At 47.6% G+C, this 22,400-nt stretch overlaps 1 protein-coding gene across 2 annotated transcripts in view; it reads right to left on the bottom strand.

The window, feature by feature from the left end:
- Nucleotides 1-2,352: 2,352 nt before the first annotated feature.
- Nucleotides 2,353-22,400, bottom strand: part of HEATR3 (HEAT repeat containing 3) — a 211,355-nt gene continuing 191,307 nt past the window's right edge. For both annotated transcript variants that reach the window (XM_063945350.1, XM_063945351.1), the window contains one exon: nt 2,353-3,051. In XM_063945350.1, the coding sequence (XP_063801420.1) occupies nt 2,944-3,051 (108 nt within the window). In that variant the 3' untranslated portion in view covers nt 2,353-2,943. The remainder of the gene's footprint in view (nt 3,052-22,400) is intronic.

Raw genomic sequence — 22,400 nt, 5'->3', positions numbered from 1 at the left:
GCAGGGGAAGGGCTGATACTAGCATTAGCATATAGTCAGACGCACGCATGTACAGCAGGGGAAGGGCTGATACTAGCATTAGAATATAGTCAGACGCACGCTTGTACAGCAGGGGAAGGGCTGATACTAGCATTAGCATATAGTCAGACGCACGCATGTACAGCAGGGGAAGGGCTGATACTAGCATTAGCATATAGTCAGACGCACGCTTGTACAGCAGGGGAAGGGCTGATACTAGCATTAGCATATAGTCAGACACACGCTTGTACAGCAGGGGAAGGGCTGATACTAGCATTAGCATATAGTCAGACGCAACCTTGTACAGCAGGAGAAGGGCTGATACTAGCATTAGCATATAGTCAGACGCAAGCTTGTACAGCAGGAGAAGGGCTGATACTAGCATTAGCATATAGTCAGACGCAAGCTTGTACAGCAGGAGAAGGGCTGATACTAGCATTAGCATATAGTCAGACGCAAGCTTGTACAGCAGGAGAAGGGCGGATACTAGCATTAGCATATAGTCAGACGCACGCATGTACAGCAGGGGAAGGGCTGATACTAGCATTAGCATATAGTCAGACGCAAGCTTGTACAGCAGGAGAAGGGCGGATACTAGCATTAGCATATAGTCAGACGCACGCATGTACAGCAGGGGAAGGGCTGATACTAGCATTAGCATATAGTCAGACGCACGCTTGTACACCAGGAGAAGGGCTGATACTAGCATTAGCATATAGTCAGACGCACGCTTGTACAGCAGGAGAAGGGCTGATACTAGCATTAGCATATAGTCAGATGCACGCTTGTACACCAGGAGAAGGGCTGATACTAGCATTAGCATATAGCCAGACGCAAGCTTGTACAGCAGGAGAAGGGCTGATACTAGCATTAGCATATAGTCAGACGCAAGCTTGTACAGCAGGGGAAGGGCTGATACTAGCATTAGAATATAGTCAGACGCACGCATGTACAGCAGGGGAAGGGCTGATACTAGCATTAGCATAAAGTCAGACGCACGCTTGTACACCAGGAGAAGGGCTGATACTAGCATTAGCATATAGTCAGACGCACGCCTGTACAGCAGGGGAAGGGCTGATACTAGCATTAGAATATAGTCAGACGCACGCTTGTACAGCAGGGGAAGGGCTGATACTAGCATTAGCATATAGTCAGACGCACGCATGTACAGCAGGGGAAGGGCTGATACTAGCATTAGCATATAGTCAGACGCACGCTTGTACAGCAGGGGAAGGGCTGATACTAGCATTAGCATATAGTCAGACGCACGCATGTACAGCAGGGGAAGGGCTGATACTAGCATTAGCATATAGTCAGACGCACGCATGTACAGCAGGGGAAGGGCTGATACTAGCATTAGAATATAGTCAGACGCACGCTTGTACAGCAGGGGAAGGGCTGATACTAGCATTAGCATATAGTCAGACGCACGCATGTACAGCAGGGGAAGGGCTGATACTAGCATTAGCATATAGTCAGACGCACGCTTGTACAGCAGGGGAAGGGCTGATACTAGCATTAGCATATAGTCAGACGCACGCTTGTACAGCAGGGGAAGGGCTGATACTAGCATTAGCATATAGTCAGACGCAACCTTGTACAGCAGGAGAAGGGCTGATACTAGCATTAGCATATAGTCAGACGCAAGCTTGTACAGCAGGAGAAGGGCTGATACTAGCATTAGCATATAGTCAGACGCAAGCTTGTACAGCAGGAGAAGGGCTGATACTAGCATTAGCATATAGTCAGACGCAAGCTTGTACAGCAGGAGAAGGGCGGATACTAGCATTAGCATATAGTCAGACGCACGCATGTACAGCAGGGGAAGGGCTGATACTAGCATTAGCATATAGTCAGACGCAACCTTGTACACCAGGAGAAGGGCTGATACTAGCATTAGCATATAGTCAGACGCACGCTTGTACAGCAGGAGAAGGGCTGATACTAGCATTAGCATATAGTCAGATGCACGCTTGTACAGCAGGGGAAGGGCTGATACTAGCATTAGCATATAGTCAGACGCACGCTTGTACACCAGGAGAAGGGCCGATACTAGCATTAGCATATAGTCAGACGCACGCTTGTACAGCAGGAGAAGGGCTGATACTAGCATTAGCATATAGTCAGATGCACGCTTGTACACCAGGAGAAGGGCTGATACTAGCATTAGCATAAAGTTGCAGATGTGACTACAGCAACAGAACCTAAATTAGCCCATAATGTCACCCTGAGTAAGATGATACATCCTCAATAGAAGGTCTTTTTTCCATGTAATAATCCTTGGCAACATTTCCATATTGCCCAGACAATTTATATAACTAAACATTACATGGCTAAGTTTGCAAAAATCTTTATTTTTATAAAGGTCTTTCCATATTTCCATTAAACAATTCTGTATTGCAACAACCCCATGACACTAATGTTGAAAATATTCATTTAAAAATAAAAAATAAAAATTACATTCACAGAAAATTAAAAAATATAGCTCCTCCCAATAAAGGGCGAGGCTATCACTTAATGGCTATCGGGTCCAACATCATGTACTTAAAGTAGCAAAGTCAATATTTCATATAAAAAGAAAACTATATATAAATGTAAGTTGCTTGGTGCGTGAAAAAGTGTTTAATTTTCACACCTTTTGGAATTCCTATCACTTGGAGCAGCACCTAATTATCAGGGGAATTTGTATTACTATTGGGAATTTCAAAGTTTGATCTCTGAAAAGAATAGTTAAGTGTAGCTTCAGCTTTAACTTTTGATGCAGTGTATTCAGAAAACCAATTAATAAGTTATATTGGAAGTAAGGGAGAACAGAAGCCTCAACCCCTGTTCCTTGAACGTAACAATATTAAAAAAAAAAAAAAAAAAGTCCAGGCTCCTAGTGTCTGTTCCATTGGGTAAACATATTAGCTTTTCATATATAGTTTATTTCATAGATTCCAGATAAGATATGAACCGCCTCAGGTTTGTTCTCACATTGTCCAGGACGCACAACTGGTCGGTACTGTATTTCTCTCTGCCTTCTTTACGGATCTGTTGGGACACAAGAATGAAAGTCCATAAAGGTAAGACATCTAGTGTGCATCTCCTAGCGGACATCCCATGGAGGATGCAATAAGATCTCCTACACATTCATTCAACGTACGTGTTCTTACAGCTAATAACGATGCTAGCACAAAATATAAGTGAGAGGACCTGTACACGCACACTTCACACTTCTCACACTCTCCCACTGTGTTTACCGGATAAGTAATACAAGTTGAGTATCCCATATCCAAATATTCCGAAATACGAAATATTCCGAAATACGGACTTTTTTGAATGAGAGTGAGATAGTGAAACCTTTGTGTACTCAATGTACACAAACTTTGTTTAATACACAAAGTTATTAAAAATATTGTATTAAATGACCTTTAGGCTGTGTGTATAAGGTGTATATGAAACATAAATGAATTGTGTGAATGTAGACACATTTTGTTTAATGCACAAAGTTATAAAAAATATTGGCTAAAATTGCCTTCAGGCTGTGTGTTTTAGGTGTATATGTAATATAAATGCATTCTGTGCTTAGATTTAGGTCCCATCACCATGATATCTCATTGTGGTATGCAATTATTCCAAAATATGGAAAAATCCGATATCCAAAATACGTCTGGTCCCAAGCATTTTGGATAAGGGATACTCAACCTGTAGTTGCATTTTATAATACACCCACAACCAGCCCCAGGGATAGGTCTACATAAATACTCAACATTCAATGTGAGTACTTATTACGTGCATAGAACACTATGCTGCAGAGATTTTGAGAATATGGTTCAAAACTCTGTTAGCAGGATGTAATGGAGTCTGAGATTGCTGGAGGTGCGGGATGCCAGATGATCTCGGACATTTTTTTTTTTAAAAAGGGGCAAACACAAGGCAAAACCATGACTTGTAAGCATTTGCCCCTTTAAATAAACGTCCAAGATCGTCTGGCATCCCGCACCTCCAGCGATCTTGGCTCCATTACATCCCGCCCTATGTTAAAAAAAAAGAAAAAAAAAGATAAAATACAAGGTTTTATCCAAGCTTTATAGACTGTTGTTATTATAGCGTGCCCCAGCATACAAGGTCTAACCTCCGCCTAACCGTGACTGGTTCATACACAGCCAATATGTAAAGTCCTACAGTAAAAAAACAAATGAAGTGGAGATGTTTATTCTTCTGGGAATGAATATCACCATGTGATATCACACTTTCTCTTGACTTACATTAAAAGGGGGAATTCAATTTATTGCAGTAATTTTTTGTGTGAAAAAAAACAACTTGGTTTTCGGGATTTTTGCCCGAAGGTCATTATTGGGCAATACAATAACCTGCGTTTCTTGTGGTTTTATTGTCTGAAAAAATACCAGTTTTAGCTCAAAAACACCTCTGGGCAGGTGAAACATAATCCCCCAAAATACCGGCTATTGGAGATAACTGAATTACTACCCAGGGATCAATTAGTCGCGGATAACCGAATTTCCCCCCATAAGACTTATAAGCATTTCTCCTTTACAGCATTCACATACTGTACCCTTATCTCCAAGAGATAAGAGCTCTCCAAGAATTAAGGGTACAGTATGTGGATGCTGTATTTATTAAATAACTGAATAACATAAAGAAACATAATGGAATGAAAACATGCATGTATGCTGGGTCCTGTAATAACAAAGCCATACAATAAGTGTTCTCAAGTAAGTGGTATTCAACTATAAAAACACCTCCAACTAAACTATTGTTATGTTACGACTTGCCTTGATTTTATATGACCATCTACTACATTCCCAATCTAATCAAATCAAAACAGTCACTGACTAAACAGAGAATGTGAAAATATCTGGAAGCACTACAAGAATCCTTTCAAGGGGAAGAGCCAGAAAATAAGAATTTACTCACCGGTAATTCTATTTCTCGTAGTCCGTAGTGGATGCTGGGAACTCCGTAAGGACCATGGGGAATAACGGGCTCCGAAGGAGGCTGGGCACTCTAGAAAGATCTTAGACTACCTGGTGTGCACTGGCTCCTCCCACTATGACCCTCCTCCAAGCCTCAGTTAGGTACTGTGCCCGGACGAGCGTACACAAAAAGGAAGGATTTTGAATCCCGGGTAAGACTCATACCAGCCACACCAATCACACCGTACAACTCGTGATATGAAACACAGTTAACAGTATGAAACAATAGAGCCTCTCAACAGATGGCTCAACAATAACCCGATTTAGTTAACAATAACTATGTACAAGTATTGCAGATAAACCGCACTTGGGATGGGCGCCCAGCATCCACTACGGACTACGAGAAATAGAATTACCGGTGAGTAAATTCTTATTTTCTCTAACGTCCTAGTGGATGCTGGGAACTCCGTAAGGACCATGGGGATTATACCAAAGCTCCCAAACGGGCGGGAGAGTGCGGATGACTCTGCAGCACTGAATGAGAGAACTCCAGGTCTTCCTCAGCCAGGGTATCAAATTTGTAGAATTTTGCAAACGTGTTTGCCCCTGACCAAGTAGCTGCTCGGCAAAGTTGTAAAGCCGAGACCTCTCGGGCAGCCGCCCAAGATGAGCCCACCTTCCTTGTGGAATGGGCATTGACAGATTTTGGCTGTGGCAGGCCTGCCACAGTATGTGCAAGCTGAATTGTACTACAAATCCAACGAGCAATAGTCTGCTTAGAAGCAGGAGCACCCAGCTTGTTAGGTGCATATAGGATAAACAGCGAGTCAGATTTTCTGACTCTAGCCGTTCTGGAAACATATATTTTCAGTGCCCTGACAACGTCTAGCAACTTGGAGTCCTCCAAGTCCCTAGTAGCCTAGGCACCACAATAGGCTGGTTCAGGTGAAACGCTGACACCACCTTTGGGAGAAACTGGGGACGAGTCCTCAATTCTGCCCTATCCATATGGAAAATCAAATAAGGGCTTTTACAAGACAAAGCCGCCAACTTTGATACTCGCCTGGCAGAAGCCAAGGCCAATAACATAACCACCTTCCACGTGAGATATTTCAGATCCACGGTTTTTAGTGGTTCAAACCAATGTGATTTTAAGAAACTCAACACCACGTTGAGATCCCAAGGTGCCACAGGAGGCACAAACGGGGGCTGACTCTGCAGCACTCCTTTTATAAATGTCTGAACTTCAGGTACTGAAGCTAGTTCTTTTTGAAAGAAAATCGACAGAGCCGAGATCTGTACCTTAATGGAACCCAATTTAAGGCCCATAGTCACTCCTGCTTGCAGGAAATGCAGAAATCGACCTAGTTGAAATTCCTCTGTTGGGGCCCTTTCGGCCTCACACCATGCAACATATTTTCGCCATATGCGGTGATAATGAGTTGCTGTAACCTCTTTCCTGGCTTTAGTAAGCGTAGGAATGACTTCCTCCGGAATGCCCTTTTCCTTCAGGATCCGGCGTTCAACCGCCATGCCGACAAACGCAGCCGCGGTAAGTCTTGGAACAGACAGGGCCCCTGCTGCCGCAGGTCCTGTCTGAGTGGCAGAGGCCATGGGTCCTCTGATATAAATTCTTGAAGTTCTGGGTACCAAGCTCTTCTTTGCCATCCACGAGTATCGTTCTTACTCCTCGCCTTCTTATTATTCTCAGTACCTTTGGTATGAGAGGCAGAGGGGAGAACACATAAACCGACTGGTACACCCACGGTGTTACCAGAGCGTCCATAGCTATCGCCTGAGGGTCCCTTGACCCGGTGCAATATCTTTTATAGCTTTTTGTTGAGGCGGGACGCCATCATGTCCACCTGTGGCCCTTCCCAATGGTGTACAATCCTATTGGAAGACTTCTGGAGGAAGTCCCCATTCTCCCGGGTGGAGGTCGTGTCTGTTGAGAAGATCTGCTTCCCAGTTGTCCACTCCGGGAATGAACACTGCTGACAGTGCTAACACATGATTTTCCGCCTATCGGAGAATCCTTGTGGCTTCTGCCATCGCCATCCTGCTTCTTGTGCCGCCCTGTTGGTTTACATGGGCGACTGCCGTGATGTTGTCTGATTGGATCAGTACCGGCTGGTTTTGAAGCAGAGGCCTTGCCGGCCTCAGGGCATTGTAAATGGCCCTCAGGTCCAGAATATTTATGTGTAGGGAAATAACCTGACTTGACCAAAGTCCCTGGAAATTTCTTCCCTGTGTGACTGCCTCCCAGCCTCAAAGGCTGGAATCCATGGTCACTAGGACCTAGTCCTGTATGCCGAACCTGCGGCCCTCTTGAAGATGGGCACTCTGCAGCCACCACAGTAGAGATACCCTGGTCCTTGGAGACAGGGTTATCAGCCTATGCATCGGAAGATGCGATCCGGACCACTTGTCCAACAGGTCCCTCTGAAAAGTTCTTGTATGGAACCTGCCTAATGGGATTGCTTCGTAGGAAGCTACCATTTTTCCCAGGACTCGCGTGCAATGATGCACCGCTACCTATTTTGGCTTCAGGAGGTCTCTGACTAGAGATGACAACTCCTTGGCTTTCTCCTCCGGGAGAAACACTATTTCTGGTTTATGTCCAGAACCATCCCCAGGAACAGTAGACGTGTCATAGGAACCAGCTGTGACTTTGGACTGTTTAGAATCCAACCATGCTGTTGTAGCACTTTCCAAAATAGTGCTACCCCGACTACCAACTGCTCCTTGGACCTCGCCCTTATAACGAGATTGTCCAAGTACGGGATAATTACAACTCCCTTTTTTTGAAGGAGTATCAACATTTCGGCCATTACCTTGATAAAACACCCTCGGTGCCATGTACAGTCCAAACGGCAGTGTCTGGACTTGGTAATGGTAATCCTGTACCACAAATCTGAGGTACTCCTGGCGAGGATGGTAAATGGGGACATGCAGGTAAGCATCCTTGATGTCCCAGGATACCATGTAATCCCCCTCGTCCAGGCTTGGAATAACCGCCCTGAGCGATTCCATCTTGAACTTGAATTTTTGTGTTCAAGGATTTTAAATATAAAATGGGTCACACCGAACCATGCGGTTTCGGTACCCCAACCCGTGTGGAATAGTAACCCCGTCCTTGTTGAAGTAGGGGCACCTTGAGTATTACCTGCTGGGAATACCGCTTATTAATTGCCTCTAGCACAGCCTCCCTGCCTGAGGGAGTTGTCAGCAAGGCATATTTTAGGAAACGGCTGGGGGGAGACATCTCGAATTCCAACTTGTACCCCTGAAATACTACTTGAAAGAAACAGGGATCCACCTGTGAGCGAGCCCACTAATTGCTGAAATTTTTGAGACGGCCCCCCACCGTACCTGGCTACACCTGTGGAGCACCCGCGTCATGGTGTGGCCTCACAGGAGGCGGGGGAAGAATCTTGATTCTGGGAACAGGCTGACTGGTGCAGCTTTTTTCCCTCTACCCTTGTCTCTGTACAGAAAGGAAGCGCCATTTGACCCGCTTGCTTTTCTGAAGCCGAAAGGACTGTACCTTTGTCTGTGAGGAAACCTGAGGTAAAATTATTTCTTCCCAGCAGTTGCTGTGGATACGAGGTCCCAGAGACCATCCCCAAATAATTCCTCACCCTTATAAGGCTCTCTCTGCGCTTTTTAAGTCAGCATCACCTGTCCAGTGACAGGTCTCTAATACCCTCCTGACAGAATGGACCTTACATTTATTTTGGATGCCAGCCGGCAAAATATCCCTCTGTGCATCCCCCATATATAAGACGACGTCTTTAATATGTTTTTATGTTTGCCAACTAGTATCCCTGTTTGACAGGGTCACCGACCACGCTGCAGCAGCACTATCTGCAGGTCTCAGTCTAGTACCTGAGTGTGTAAATACAGACTTCAGGATAGCCTCCTGTTTTTTATCAACAGGTACCTATTAAAGTGGCCGTATCCTAAGACGGCAGTGCCACCTTTTTTGACAAACGTGTGAGCGCCTTATCCACCCTAGGGGATATCTCCCAGCGTAACTTATCCACCTGGCGGGAAAGGGTACGCCATCAGTAACTTTTTATAAATTACCAGTTTCTTAACGGGGGAACCCACGCTTTCACACACTTCATTTATTCATCTGATGGGGGAACAAAACACTGCCTGTTTTTTCTCCCCAAACCTAAAACCCATTTTTAGAGGTGCTTGGGTTAAAGTCAGAAATGTATAACACATTTTTTATTGCCGGGATCACGTCACGGATGTTCCTAGTGGATTGTGTATATGTCTCCACCTTGTCGACACTGGAGTCAGACTCCGTGTCGACATCTGTGTCTGCCATCTGAGAGAGCGGGCGTTTTTGAGCCCCTGATGGCCTTTGAGACGCCTGGGCAGGCGCGGGCTGCGAAGCCGGCTGTCCCACAGCTGTTACGTCATCCACCCTTTTATGTAAGGAGTTGACACTGTCGGTTAATACCTTTCACCTATCCATCCACTCTGGTGTCGGCCCCACAGGGGGCGACATCACATATATCGGCCTCTGTTCTGTCACCATATAAGCCTCCTCATTCAACATGTCGACACAGCCGTACCGACACACCGCAGACACACAGGGAATGCTCTAAACGAGGACAGGACCCACAAAAGCCCTTTGGGGGGACAGAGTAAGAGTATGCCAGCACACACCAGAGCGCTATATATATACAGGGACTAACTGAGTTATGTCCCTAATAGCTTTTATATAATATACTGTATACAGTGCCAATTTTAATGCCCCCCCTCTCTTTTCCCTCTTACTGTACTGTAGAATTGCAGGGAAGAGCCAGGGAGCTTCCCTCCAGCCGAGCTGTGAGGGAAAAATGGCGCCAGTGTGCTGAGGAGATAGGCTCCGCCCCTTTTTCGCTGCCTATTCTCCCGTTTTTTTATGGAATTCTGGCAGGGGTATTTACCTCATATATAGCCCCTGGAGCCATATATTGAGGTATTTTAGCCAGCCAAGGTGTTTTTATTGCTGCCTCAGGGCGCCCCCCCCAGCGCCCTGCACCCTCAGTGACCGGAGTGTGAAGTGTGTGAGAGGAGCAATGGCGCACAGCTGCAGTGCTGTGCGCTACCTTGGTGAAGACAGAGTCTTCATGCCGCCGATTTTCCGGACCATCTTCTTGCTTCTGGCTCTGTAAGGGGGACGGCGGCGCGGCTCCGGGACCGAACATCAAGGCTGGGCCTGCGGTCGATCCCTCTGGAGCTAATGGTGTCCAGTAGCCTAAGAAGCCCAATCCGGCTGCAAGCAGGCGAGTTCGCTTCTTCTCCCCTTAGTCCCTCGCTGCAGTGAGCCTGTTGCCAGCAGGTCTCACTGAAAATAACAAATTTTAAGACTATAACTTTCTAAGAGCTCAGGAGAGCCCCTAGTGTGCATCCAACCTCGGCCGGGCACGAAATCTAACTGGGGCTTGGAGGAGGGTCATAGTGGGAGGAGCCAGTGCACACCAGGTAGTCTAAGATCTTTCTAGAGTGCCCAGCCTCCTTCGGAGCCCGCTATTCCCCATGGTCCTTACGGAGTTCCCAGCATCCACTAGGACGTTAGAGAAAGAATGGTGTTCTAGTGACAAACAGGAGGTTACCACTCCGAGACTAGTACGAATAGCCCTTTCATTAAAGATTATTAATAAATATATTCAAATACTCACTTTTATTTTTTTACAGCCTATAGACTAAACTTCTCTGTACATTGATTATTATACTAAAGAACAATAGGAATTTAATACCTACCGGCAATTCCTTTTCTCTGACGTCCTAAGTGGATGCTGGGGACTCCGTCAGGACCATGGGGATTAGCGGCTCCGCAGGAGACAGGGCACAAAACTAAAGCTTTAGGATCAGGTGGTGTGTACTGGCTCCTCCCCCTATGACCCTCCTCCAAGCCTCAGTTAGGTTTTTGTGCCCGTCCGAGCAGGGTGCAATCTAGGTGGCTCTCTTAAGGAGCTGCTTAGAAAAAGTTTTTAGGTGTATTATTTTCAGTGAGTCCTGCTGGCAACAGGCTCACTGCATCGAGGGACTTAGGGGAGAGAAGTTCAACTCACCTGCGTGCAGGATGGATTGGCTTCTTAGGCTACTGGACACCATTAGCTCCAGAGGGAGTCGGAACACAGGTCTCACCCTGGGGTTCGTCCCGGAGCCGCGCCGCCCACCCCCCTTGCAGATGCTGAAGATTGAAGGTCCAGAAACCGGCGGCAGAAGGCTCTTCAGTCTTCTTGAAGGTAGCGCACAGCACTGCAGCTGTGCGCCATTGTTTGTCACACACTTCTCACCAACGGTCACGGAGGGTGCAGGGCGCTGCTGGGGGCGCCCTGGGCAGCAATGTAAATACCTTTTATGGCTAAAAAAATACATCACATATAGCCCTTGAGGCTATATGGATGTATTTAACCCCTGCCAGATATTACAAACTACGGGAGAAAAGCCCGCCGGAATAGGGGGCGGGGCTTATTCTCCTCAGCACACAGCGCCATTTTCCTGCTCAGCTCCGCTGTGAGGAAGGCTCCCAGGACTCTCCCCTGCACTGCACTACAGAAACAGGGTAAAACAGAGAGGGGGGGGGCACTTTTTATGGCGATATTTTATATATTTAAGCTGCTATAAGGATACAACACTTATATAAGGTTGTTCCCATATATATTATAGCGCTTGGGTGTGTGCTGGCAAACTCTCCCTCTATATACATCCATATAGCCAAAGGGCTAGTGGGGTCCTGTCTTCGATAAGAGCATTCCCTGTGTGTCTGCTGTGTGTCGGTACGTGTGTGTCGACATGTATGAGGACGATGTTGGTGTGGAGGCAGAGCAATTGCCGGTAATGGTGATGTCACCCCCCAGGGAGTCGACACTGGAATGGATGGCTTTGTTTATGGAATTACGTGATAATGTCAGCACATTACAAAAATCAGTTGACGACATGAGACGGCCGGAAAACCAGTTGGTGCCTGCCCAGGCGTCTCAGACACCGTCAGGGGCTGTAAAACACCCTTTACCTCAGTCGGTCGACACAGACCCAGACACGGACACTGAATCTAGTGTCGACGGTGAAGAAACAAACGTATTTTCAAGTAGAGCCACACGTTATATGATCACGGCAATGAAGGAGGCTTTGCATATCTCTGATACTGCAAGTAACACAAAAAGGGGTATTATGTGGGGGGTGAAAAAACTACCTGTAGTTTTTCCTGAATCAGAGGAATTGAATGATGTATGTGATGAAGCGTGGGTTAACCCAGATAGAAAAGTGCTAATTTCAAAAAAGTTATTGGCATTATACCCTTTCCCGCCAGAGGTTAGGGCGCGCTGGGAAACACCCCCTAGGGTGGATAAGGCGCTCACACGCTTATCAAAACAAGTGGCGTTACCGTCTCCTGATACGGCCGCCCTCAAGGATCCAGCTGATAGGAGGCTGGAAACTACCCTAAAGAGTATATACACACATACTGGTGTTATACTGCGACCAGCCATCGCCTCAGCCTGGATGTGCAGTGCTGGGGTGGTCTGGTCGGATTCCCTGACTGAAAATATTGATACCCTGGATAGGGACAGTATTTTATTGACTATAGAGCAATTAAAGGATGCTTTTCTTTATATGCGAGATGCTCAGAGGGATATTTGCACTCTGGCATCGAGAGTAAGTGCGATGTCCATATCTGCCAGAAGAAGTTTATGGACGCGACAGTGGTCAGGTGATGCGGATTCCAAACGACATATGGAAGTATTGCCGTATAAAGGGGAAGAATTATTTGGCGTAGGTCTATCGGATCTGGTGGCCACGGCAACTGCCGGAAAATCCACCTTTTTACCTCAGACCCCCTCCCAACAGAAAAAGACACCGTCTTTTCAGCCGCAGTCCTTTCGGTCCTATAAGAACAAGAGGGCAAAAGGACAGTCATATCTGCCCCGGGGCAGAGGAAGGGGTAAGAGAGGGCAGCAAGCAGCCCCTGCCCAGGAACAGAAGCCCTCCCAGGGTTCTGCAAAGCCCTCAGCATGACGCTGTGGCTGTACAAGCGGACTCAGGAGCGGTGGGGGGGTCGACTCAGGAATTTCAGCGCACAGTGGGCTTGCTCACAGGTGGACCCTTGGATCCTGCAGGTAGTATCTCAGGGTTACAGGTTGGAATTCGAGAAGTCTCCCCCTCGCCGGTTCCTAAAGTCTGCTTTGCCAACGTCTCCCTCAGACAGGGCGACGGTATTGGAAGCCATTCACAAGCTGTTTTCTCAGCAGGTGATAGTCAAGGTACCCCTCCTACAACAGGGAAAGGGGTATTACTCCACGCTATTTGTGGTACCGAAGCCGGACGGCTCGGTAAGACCTATTCGAAATCTGAAATCTTTGAACCTGTACATACAAAAATTCAAGTTCAAGATGGAATCACTCAGAGCAGTGATAGCGAATCTGGAAGAAGGGGACTTTATGGTGTCCCTGGACATAAAGGATGCTTACCTGCATGTCCCAATTTGCCCTTCACATCAAGGGTACCTCAGGTTCGTGGTGCAAAACTGTCATTATCAGTTTCAGACGCTGCCGTTTGGATTGTCCACGGCACCTCGGGTCTTTACCAAGGTAATGGCCGAAATGATGATTCTTCTGCGAAGAAGAGGCGTATTAATTATCCCTTACTTGGACGATCTCCTGATAAGGGCAAGGTCCAGAGAACAGCTGGAGGACGGAGTAGCACTAACCCAAGTAGTGCTGCAACAACACGGGTGGATTCTGAATTTTCCAAAATCTCAGTTGACCCCGACAACACGTCTGCTGTTCCTGGGAATGATTCTGGACACGGTTCAGAAAAAGGTGTTTCTTCCGGAGGAGAAAGCCAAGGAGTTATCCGAACTTGTCAGGAACCTCCTAAAACCAGGAAAAGTGTCTGTGCATCAATGCACAAGAGTCCTGGGAAAGATGGTGGCTTCTTACGAAGCAAATCCATTCGGCAGATTCCACGCACGAACTTTTCAGTGGGATCTGCTGGACAAATGGTCCGGATCGCATCTGCAGATGCATCAGCGGATAACCTTATCGCCACGGACAAGGGTGTCTCTTCTGTGGTGGTTGCAGAGTGCTCATCTGTTAGAGGGCCGCAGATTCGGCATACAGGACTGGGTCCTGGTGACCACGGATGCCAGTCTGAGAGGCTGGGGAGCGGTCACACAGGGAAGAAACTTCCAGGGAGTATGGTCAAGCCTGGAGATGTCTCTTCATATAAATATACTGGAGCTAAGAGCAATTTACAATGCTCTAAGCCTGGCAAAACCCCTGCTTCAGGGTCAGCCGGTGTTGATCCAGTCGGACAACATCACGGCAGTCGCCCACGTAAACAGACAGGGCGGCACAAGAAGCAGGAGAGCAATGGCAGAAGCTGCAAGGATCCTTCGCTGGGCGGAAGATCATGTGATAGCACTGTCAGCAGTGTTCATTCCGGGAGTAGACAACTGGGAAGCAGACTTCCTCAGCAGACACGATCTACACCCGGGAGAGTGGGGACTTCATCCAGAAGTCTTCCACATGATTGTGAACCGTTGGGAAAAACCAAAAGGTGGATATGATGGCGTCTCGCCTCAACAAAAAACTGGACAGGTATTGCGCCAGGTCAAGAGACCCTCAGGCAATAGCTGTGGACGCTCTGGTAACACCGTGGGTGTACCAGTCAGTGTATGTGTTTCCTCCTCTGCCTCTCATACCCAAAGTACTGAGAATTATACGGCAAAGGGGAGTAAGAACGATACTCGTGGCTCCGGATTTGCCAAGAAGAACTTGGTACCCGGAACTTCAGGATATGCTCACGGAAAATCCGTGGCCTCTACCTCTAAGACGGGACCTGATTCAGCAGGGACCGTGTCTATTCCAAGACTTACCGCGGCTGCGTTTGACGGCATGGCGGTTGAACGCCGAATTCTAAAGAAAAAAGGCATTCCAGAAGAGGTCATTCCTACACTGGTTAAAGCCAGGAAGGAGGTGACTGCACAACATTATCACCGCATTTGGAGAAAATATGTTGCGTGGTGTGAGGCCAGGAAGGCCCCCACGGAGGAATTTCAACTGGGTCGATTCCTACATTTCCTGCAAACAGGATTGTCTATGGGCCTCAAATTGGGGTCCATTAAGGTTCAAATTTCGGCCCTGTCGATTTTCTTCCAGAAAGAATTGGCTTCAGTTCCTGAAGTCCAGACTTTTGTAAAAGGAGTACTACATATACAGCCCCCGGTTGTGCCCCCAGTGGCTCCGTGGGACCTGAATGTAGTTTTGGATTTTCTCAAATCCCATTGGTTTGAGCCACTCAAATCGGTGGATTTGAAATATCTTACATGGAAAGTAACCATGCTACTGGCCCTGGCTTCAGCCAGGAGAGTATCAGAATTGGCGGCTTTATCGTATAAGAGCCCATATCTGATTTTCCATTCGGACAGGGCAGAACTGCGGACGCGTCCTCAGTTTCTGCCTAAGGTGGTGTCAGCGTTTCACCTGAACCAGCCTATTGTGGTGCCTGCGGCTACTAGCGATTTGAAAGATTCCAAGTTGCTGGACGTTGTCAGGGCATTGAAAATATACATTTCAAGGACGGCTGGAGTCAGAAAATCTGACTCGCTGTTTATACTGTATGCACCCAACAAGCTGGGTGCTCCTGCTTCTAAGCAGACGATTGCTCGTTGGATTTGTAGCACAATTCAACTTGCACATTCTGTGGCAGGCCTGCCACAGCCTAAATCTGTCAAGGCCCATTCCACAAGGAAGGTGGGCTCATCCTGGGCGGCTGCCCGAGGGGTCTCGGCATTACAACTCTGCCGAGCAGCTACGTGGTCGGGGGAGAACACCTTTGTAAAATTCTACAAATTTGATACCCTGGCTAAAGAGGACCTGGAGTTCTCTCATTCGGTGCTGCAGAGTCATCCGCACTCTCCCGCCCGTTTGGGAGCTTTGGTATAATCCCCATGGTCCTGACGGAGTCCCCAGCATCCACTTAGGACGTCAGAGAAAATAAGATTTTACTTACCGATAAATCTATTTCTCGTAGTCCGTAGTGGATGCTGGGCGCCCATCCCAAGTGCGGATTGTCTGCAATACTTGTACATAGTTATTGTTACAAAAAAATCGGGTTGTTATTTGTTGTGAGCCGTCTGTTCAGAGGCTCCTACGTTTGTCATACTGTTAACTGGGTTTAGATCACAAGTTATACGGTGTGATTGGTGTGGCTGGTATGAGTCTTACCCGGGATTCAATATCCTTCCTTATTGTGTACGCTCGTCCGGGCACAGTATCCTAACTGAGGCTTGGAGGAGGGTCATACGGGGAGGAGCCAGTACACACCACCTGATCCTAAAGCTTTAGTTTTGTGCCCTGTCTCCTGCGGAGCCGCTAATCCCCATGGTCCTGACGGAGTCCCCAGCATCCACTACGGACTACGAGAAATAGATTTATCGGTAAGTAAAATCTTATTTTCTTGTAGTTCGTAGGGGATACTGGGATGGTATTAGTACCATGGGGTATAGATTGGTCCGTTCGAGCCTGGCACTTTAAGAAATCTTCAGTGTGTGCTGGCTCCTCCCCTCTATGCTCCTCCCATAGACTCAGTCTAGGAAAACTTTGCCCTAGGAGACGACATACTTTGAGAGAAGGAAAATAGATAAGAATAGTGGTGAGGCAACGAACCAACACACAATAGTAACAAAGGATAGCAATGCTAACCAGAACAGGAACAGCAACAGCAGGCCCAACTAAGAAAACTTACAACAAGGTAAGCAGGAAACACGAAGCACTGAGGCGGGCGCCCAGTATCCCCAGCGGACTACGAGAAAAGAAATTACCGGTAGGTATTAAATTCCTATTTTCTCTAACGTCCTAGGGGATACTGGGATGGTATTAGTAGCATGGGGAAGTCCCAAAGCTCCCAGAACGGGAGGAAGAGTGCTGAGACCCCAGCAAAACCGATTGACCAAACTGAAGGTCCTCACCAGCCAAGGTATCAAACTTACAGAACTTCACAAACGTGTTCGAACCAGACCAAGTAGCTGTCGGCACAACTGTAACGCTGAGATATAACGGGCAGCCACCCAGGAAGAACCCATCGACCTAGTAGAGTGGGCCTGAATAGAACTCGGCAACACTGCCTAAGAATAAGCCTGTTGGATAGTCATCCTGATCCAACGAGAAATGGACTGCTTGGAAGCAGGACATCCAATCTTGGTAGCGTTGTAAAGGACAAAAGAGTGAGTCAGTCTTTCTGTGACAAGCTGTCCTCTTGACGTAAATCCTCAAAGCCCGAACTACATCCAGGGACTTTGGAGCAACAGACGTGTCAGACATCACCAGAACCACTATCGGTTGATATATGTGAAAAGCCGACCCCACTTTCAGCAAAAAGTGTGGACGAGTCCTGAGCTCCGCCCTATCCTTGTGGAATATCAAATAAGGGCTCTTACAGGATAAGGCCCTCAATTCCGACACATGCCTCGCAGAGGCCAAAGCCAGAAACATGACGGTCTTCCAAGTAAGATATTTCAAGTCCGCCCTGTGTAAAGGTTCAAAACAGTCCGATTGGAGAAAGGTCAGGACCACACTGAGATCCCACAGAGCCGTGGGAGGGACAAAGGGCGGTTGAATGCGAAGAACACCCTTTAAGAACGTCTGTACCTCCAGAATCACAGCCAGCTGTCTCTGGAAGAATATGGACAAAGCCGATATCTGAACTTTGATAGAGCCTAACCGTAGGCCCATGCTTGCAGGAAGAGCAGGAAACTGCCAAGTTTAAATTCCACAGTAGACTATTTTCTACCCTCACACCAAGAAACATATTTCTTCCAGATACAGTGGTAATGCTTTGACGCGCCCTTTCAACTTCCAAGCCGTCAAACGTAGCCGCAGCAAGTCTGGATAAACAAACGGCCCTTGCTGAAGAAGATCCTTGAGAAGCGGCAGAGGCCAGGGCTCTCCGAGGGACATGGCTAGGAGGTCCGCATACCAGGCCCGGCGAGGCCAATCCGGGGCAATAAGAATTGCCTGAGTGCTTTCCCTTTTGAGTCTTTTTAGAACTCTGGGAATGAGAGGAATTGGAGGAAACAGATAGATGAACTGGTGAGTCCACGGCACCGTCAGAGCATCCACCGCAGCAGCCTGCAGATCCCTCGTCCTGGAACAGTAGCGACGTAGCTTCTTGTTGAGACGAGAAGCCATCATGTCTATCAGCAGGCAGCCCCACAGCTGAACTAGCTGTTGAAACACCTGAGGGTGAAGGCCCCATTCCCCTGGATGCAGATCGTGTCTGCTGAGGAAGTCCGCTTCCCAGTTGTCCACTCCCAGAATGAATATGGCCGACCTGGCCCTTAAATTGGCTTCCGCCCAGAGGAGTATCCTAGACACCTCTCGCATTGCGGCCCTACTTTTTGTTCCTCCCTGTCGGTTTACGTACGACACCGCTGTGGCGTTGTCCGACTGGACCTGTACGGCCTGATGTTGTAGACAAGAGGAGGCTTGTAGAAGGGCATTGTAAATCGCCCTGAATTCCAGAACGTCTATCGGAAGAGAAGACTGCTGACGCGACCACCTCCCTTGGAACTGAGCCCTTTGGGTCACAGCACCCCAACCGCGGAGGCTCGCATCGATTGTCAACAGAGTACAAGACTGGGTACCGAAACTCCAGCCCTCCACAAGGTGAGAGACTTGTAGCCACTATAACAGGGAGATCCGTGCTCTTGGCGACAGAGCTATACTCTGGTGCATGTGCAGGTGAGACCCTGACCAATTGTCTAGCAGATCCAGCTGGAATGGACGGGCATGGAACCTGCAGTACTGGATTGCCTCGTAGGAGGCCACCATCTTTCCCAGTAGGCGGATGCAAAGGTGAACAGAGACCCTGCGGGGTCAGAGCACCGAGCGGAACATAGCCTGGATTGTCAATGCCTTGTCCATTGGGAGGATATAAGGTCTCTCTCCCAAGGGTCCCTGGCAGGACTCCGACTAAACCTAGGCGAAATATTGCAGGCAAGCACCCACCTGAAAAGTTCCCCTGCAGCTGGAGCCAACAGTCACGCGGCGGGCTTCGTGTAGGAAGATCCAGAAGTCTGGTCCATTGATCCAGCTGCCGCTGGTCTGCGAGATTTGCCTCGATTTGCTTTAGTTGCATTTGAGGCACTCCTGGTCCTGCCTCTAAATCTGGCCACTCGTTGTTTGTGAAATCCTCCCCAAACAAGGCATCCTCCGTGAAGGTTAGATTCTCCATGCTCTTTTTGGAATCAGCATCCGCTGTCCATTGTCGCAGCCATAGAGCTCTGCGAACTGAGACTGCCATAGCCGTGGAACGGGCATTAATGAGGCCTATCTCCTTGATTGCCTCATTCATGAAGTTAGCAGCATCCTGGATATGTTGCAGGAGAGTCAGGATCTCATCCTGAGGCATAGTGTCAAACACCTCAATTATTTTACCAGACCATTTGACCATGGCCCCTGTAATCCAACCACAAGCAATAGTGGGTCTCTGTGCAACTCCTACTGCAGTGTAAATGGATTTGAGTGTAGTCTGAATTTTACGGTCAGCAGGGTCTTTTAGGGAGATGGCACCAAGTACAGGGAGCACAATCTTACATGACAGCCTGGACACTGAGGTATCCACAATCGGAGGATTCTCCCACACCTTACTATCCTCAGGGGGGGGGGGAGGGAAGGAATTCAGCAACCGCTCGGGGGTTTGAAATTTCTTGTCAGGATTAACCCACGCCTCTTTAAAAAGTGTGATTAATTCCTTGGAGACAGGAAATGTGGCAGTAAATTTTGGTTTTACATTAAAAAACAACTCATCAGGTTCCGCCCTTTTATCCTGGATATTGAGGATTTCCCTAATAGAATATATTAGAGCTTCCACACCCTGAGACAGAGTATTGTCACCTGTGTCCACATCTACCTCTCCCTCTTCCAAATCTGGCATGTCATTTTCGCAGTCAGATTGGAGTACATGTGGGAGTGTGCGTTTATGTGAGACCAGCAGGGGGAACTGAGGAGCCAGTCTGTGGTCAGCAGTATGAACTAAAAAATCATACACAGATTTTTTTAAGCATTTGTCTATCCTGTCTGGCAGTAGCCAATTCAGAGTTAATGTTGGATATCATTCCCTTAAATTAATCCATCCATTCTGGTTCCTGTGTGCTGCTTCCCTGAGAAGGGAGGGTGCACTGAGTACAAAATACAGATCCCCCTGGAGAAGGGGAAAACTTTGTGTTATAGCATGGACACAGCCTTTTTACCAGACATGATGATACAGCAGAGCGCACACACACACACACACACACACACACACACACACACAGTAGCAGTGAAATAACACAGAACCCCAGATAGCCTGTATGGAGTGATATAGAGGGATGAGACCAGTACACATTGCCACAACAGCTAAAGCAGTGCTTTGCCGGGAATAAACTAGAGCCTTAGATAAGGTAACTAGTTTCCTGACAATATATATGCTCCCACCTTCTACAAATCCCCCTGATACCAGTACAAGGTGACTTTGAGGATCTTTGGAGGAGCAACGCTTCCTTTCATGTAGCCTGGAGTCGGATGCAGCAGGAAATGGCGCCACTGAGCCACTGGTACCACTCTCCGGGAAGCCCTGCCCCCTTAATGGCGCGGTACCTAAGCTTAATTATACTGGCATTAGCATCAAAATGCAGAAAACTGGGTTAAAACCCCTTTCTGCGCCAGAGTGGGTTTCCACAGCGGGAACCGCAGCCAAGAGCCCGCCGTGCCCTTAAGCCGCCACTGTAACCGGGGACCCGCTAACCGGGACCCTGGTTTGTGTACTCACTGCACCAGCGTCTTCAGCTCTGTTATGGGTGGCGGTATGCTGTCGGTGTGCGCGCATACCCTGGGGGCATGTGAAACAGCACCTCAAGAGCTTTGTCCTGTCGGCGGGGATCCGGACCATTAACCCTATAAGAGGTTGGTTCAGTCCCCCCCTAAGTCCCACGACGCAGGCAGACTGGTGCCAGCCAGTGCTGCCTGAAAATAACAAACTAAAATAAAGTTTTGAAGAAAACTCTCTAGAGCTCCAGAGAATGCAACCGGCTCCTTGGGCACATTTTTCTAAACTGAGTGTGGTGGAGGGGCATAGAGGGGAGGAGCCAGCACACACTGAAGATTTCTTAAAGTGCCAGGCTCCAATGGACCCAATCTATACCCCATGGTACTAATTCCATCCCAGTATCCCCTAGGACGTTAGAGAAATATAGTCTGTCTTGGTAAGAATGTATTTTAACGGTACTTTTTTTTTTTTTTATTAGGTTTTTATACAGCACATAAAATAGAAAAACTCTCTGGAGCTCCAGAGTGTGCATCTTCTCCTGAGGGCACATTTTTCTATACTGAGCTGTAAGGGAGGGCATAGAGGGGAGGAGCCAGCACACCGTGCTGAAGAAATGTAAAGTGCGCCGGCTCTTTTAGACTCCATCTAAACCCATTAAACTAAGTGTCCCCAGTATCCCTTATGGATTATAGAGAAAACAACGCTATGACTTAATAGAAGATTCCAGTCCAAAATGTTGTCACAGACCCCCAAATTATAATATTGTAATCCACATGGGTCTTCAATCCGCTTTCTGCCATATACACTGCACAGATGTGTATCTATTGTAGACTCCTCTGGGATACAAGTATGATCATAGAAGCCGAGTCACAAATGGGAATATCTTCCAAACTGCAATCTATAACTACAGATCTGATTTCTGGGAAAAGAGGATTTTGGTACTTACCGATAAATCCATTTCTCTGAATCCTCTAGGGGACACTGGAGCGTTCCTTAGACATTAGGGGTGTGAAGCTTGCAAGCGGAGGTGTGGCACAATCTAAAAAAAATTAGCATTGTCTGCACAGCCGGCTCCTCCCCCTTCACGCCCCTCATGCCTCAGTTTTGAAAATACTGAGAGATTAGGACATGATACTAGAGCACCTGGCGAGGAACCGAACCGTACTACATATCAAACAGCATTCAAGAAACTTCTTCAACCGAAAAACTAACAGTTTGCACAAACTGTATAACCAAGAACTATGAACACAGCAGGATCGACAGCACCGAGGAGGGCGTCCAGTGTCCCCTAGAGGATTCAGAGAAATGGATTTATCGGTAAGTACCAAAATCCTCTTTTCGCTTTCATCCACTAGGGGACACTGGAGCATTCCTTAGACCAGAGGTTCTCAAACTCGGTCCTCGGGGGCACACACAGTGCATGTTTTGCAGGTAACCCAGCAGGTGCACAGGTGTATTAATTACTCACCGACACATTTTAAAAGGTCCACAGGTGGAGCTAATTATTTTACTTGCGATTCTGTGAGGAGACCTGCAAAACATGCACTGTGTGTGCCCCCGAGGACCGAGTTTGAGAACCTCTGCCTTAGACATTAGGGGACGTCCAAAAGTTATCTCCCAGGAAGGTAGTGCTGTCTGTGGCCTGCAAAA

This window comes from Pseudophryne corroboree, chromosome 11 (genome assembly GCF_028390025.1).
Source record: "Pseudophryne corroboree isolate aPseCor3 chromosome 11, aPseCor3.hap2, whole genome shotgun sequence".
Lineage (NCBI taxonomy): Eukaryota > Metazoa > Chordata > Amphibia > Anura > Myobatrachidae > Pseudophryne > Pseudophryne corroboree.
This window is presented reverse-complemented; position numbering and strand designations above follow the sequence as displayed.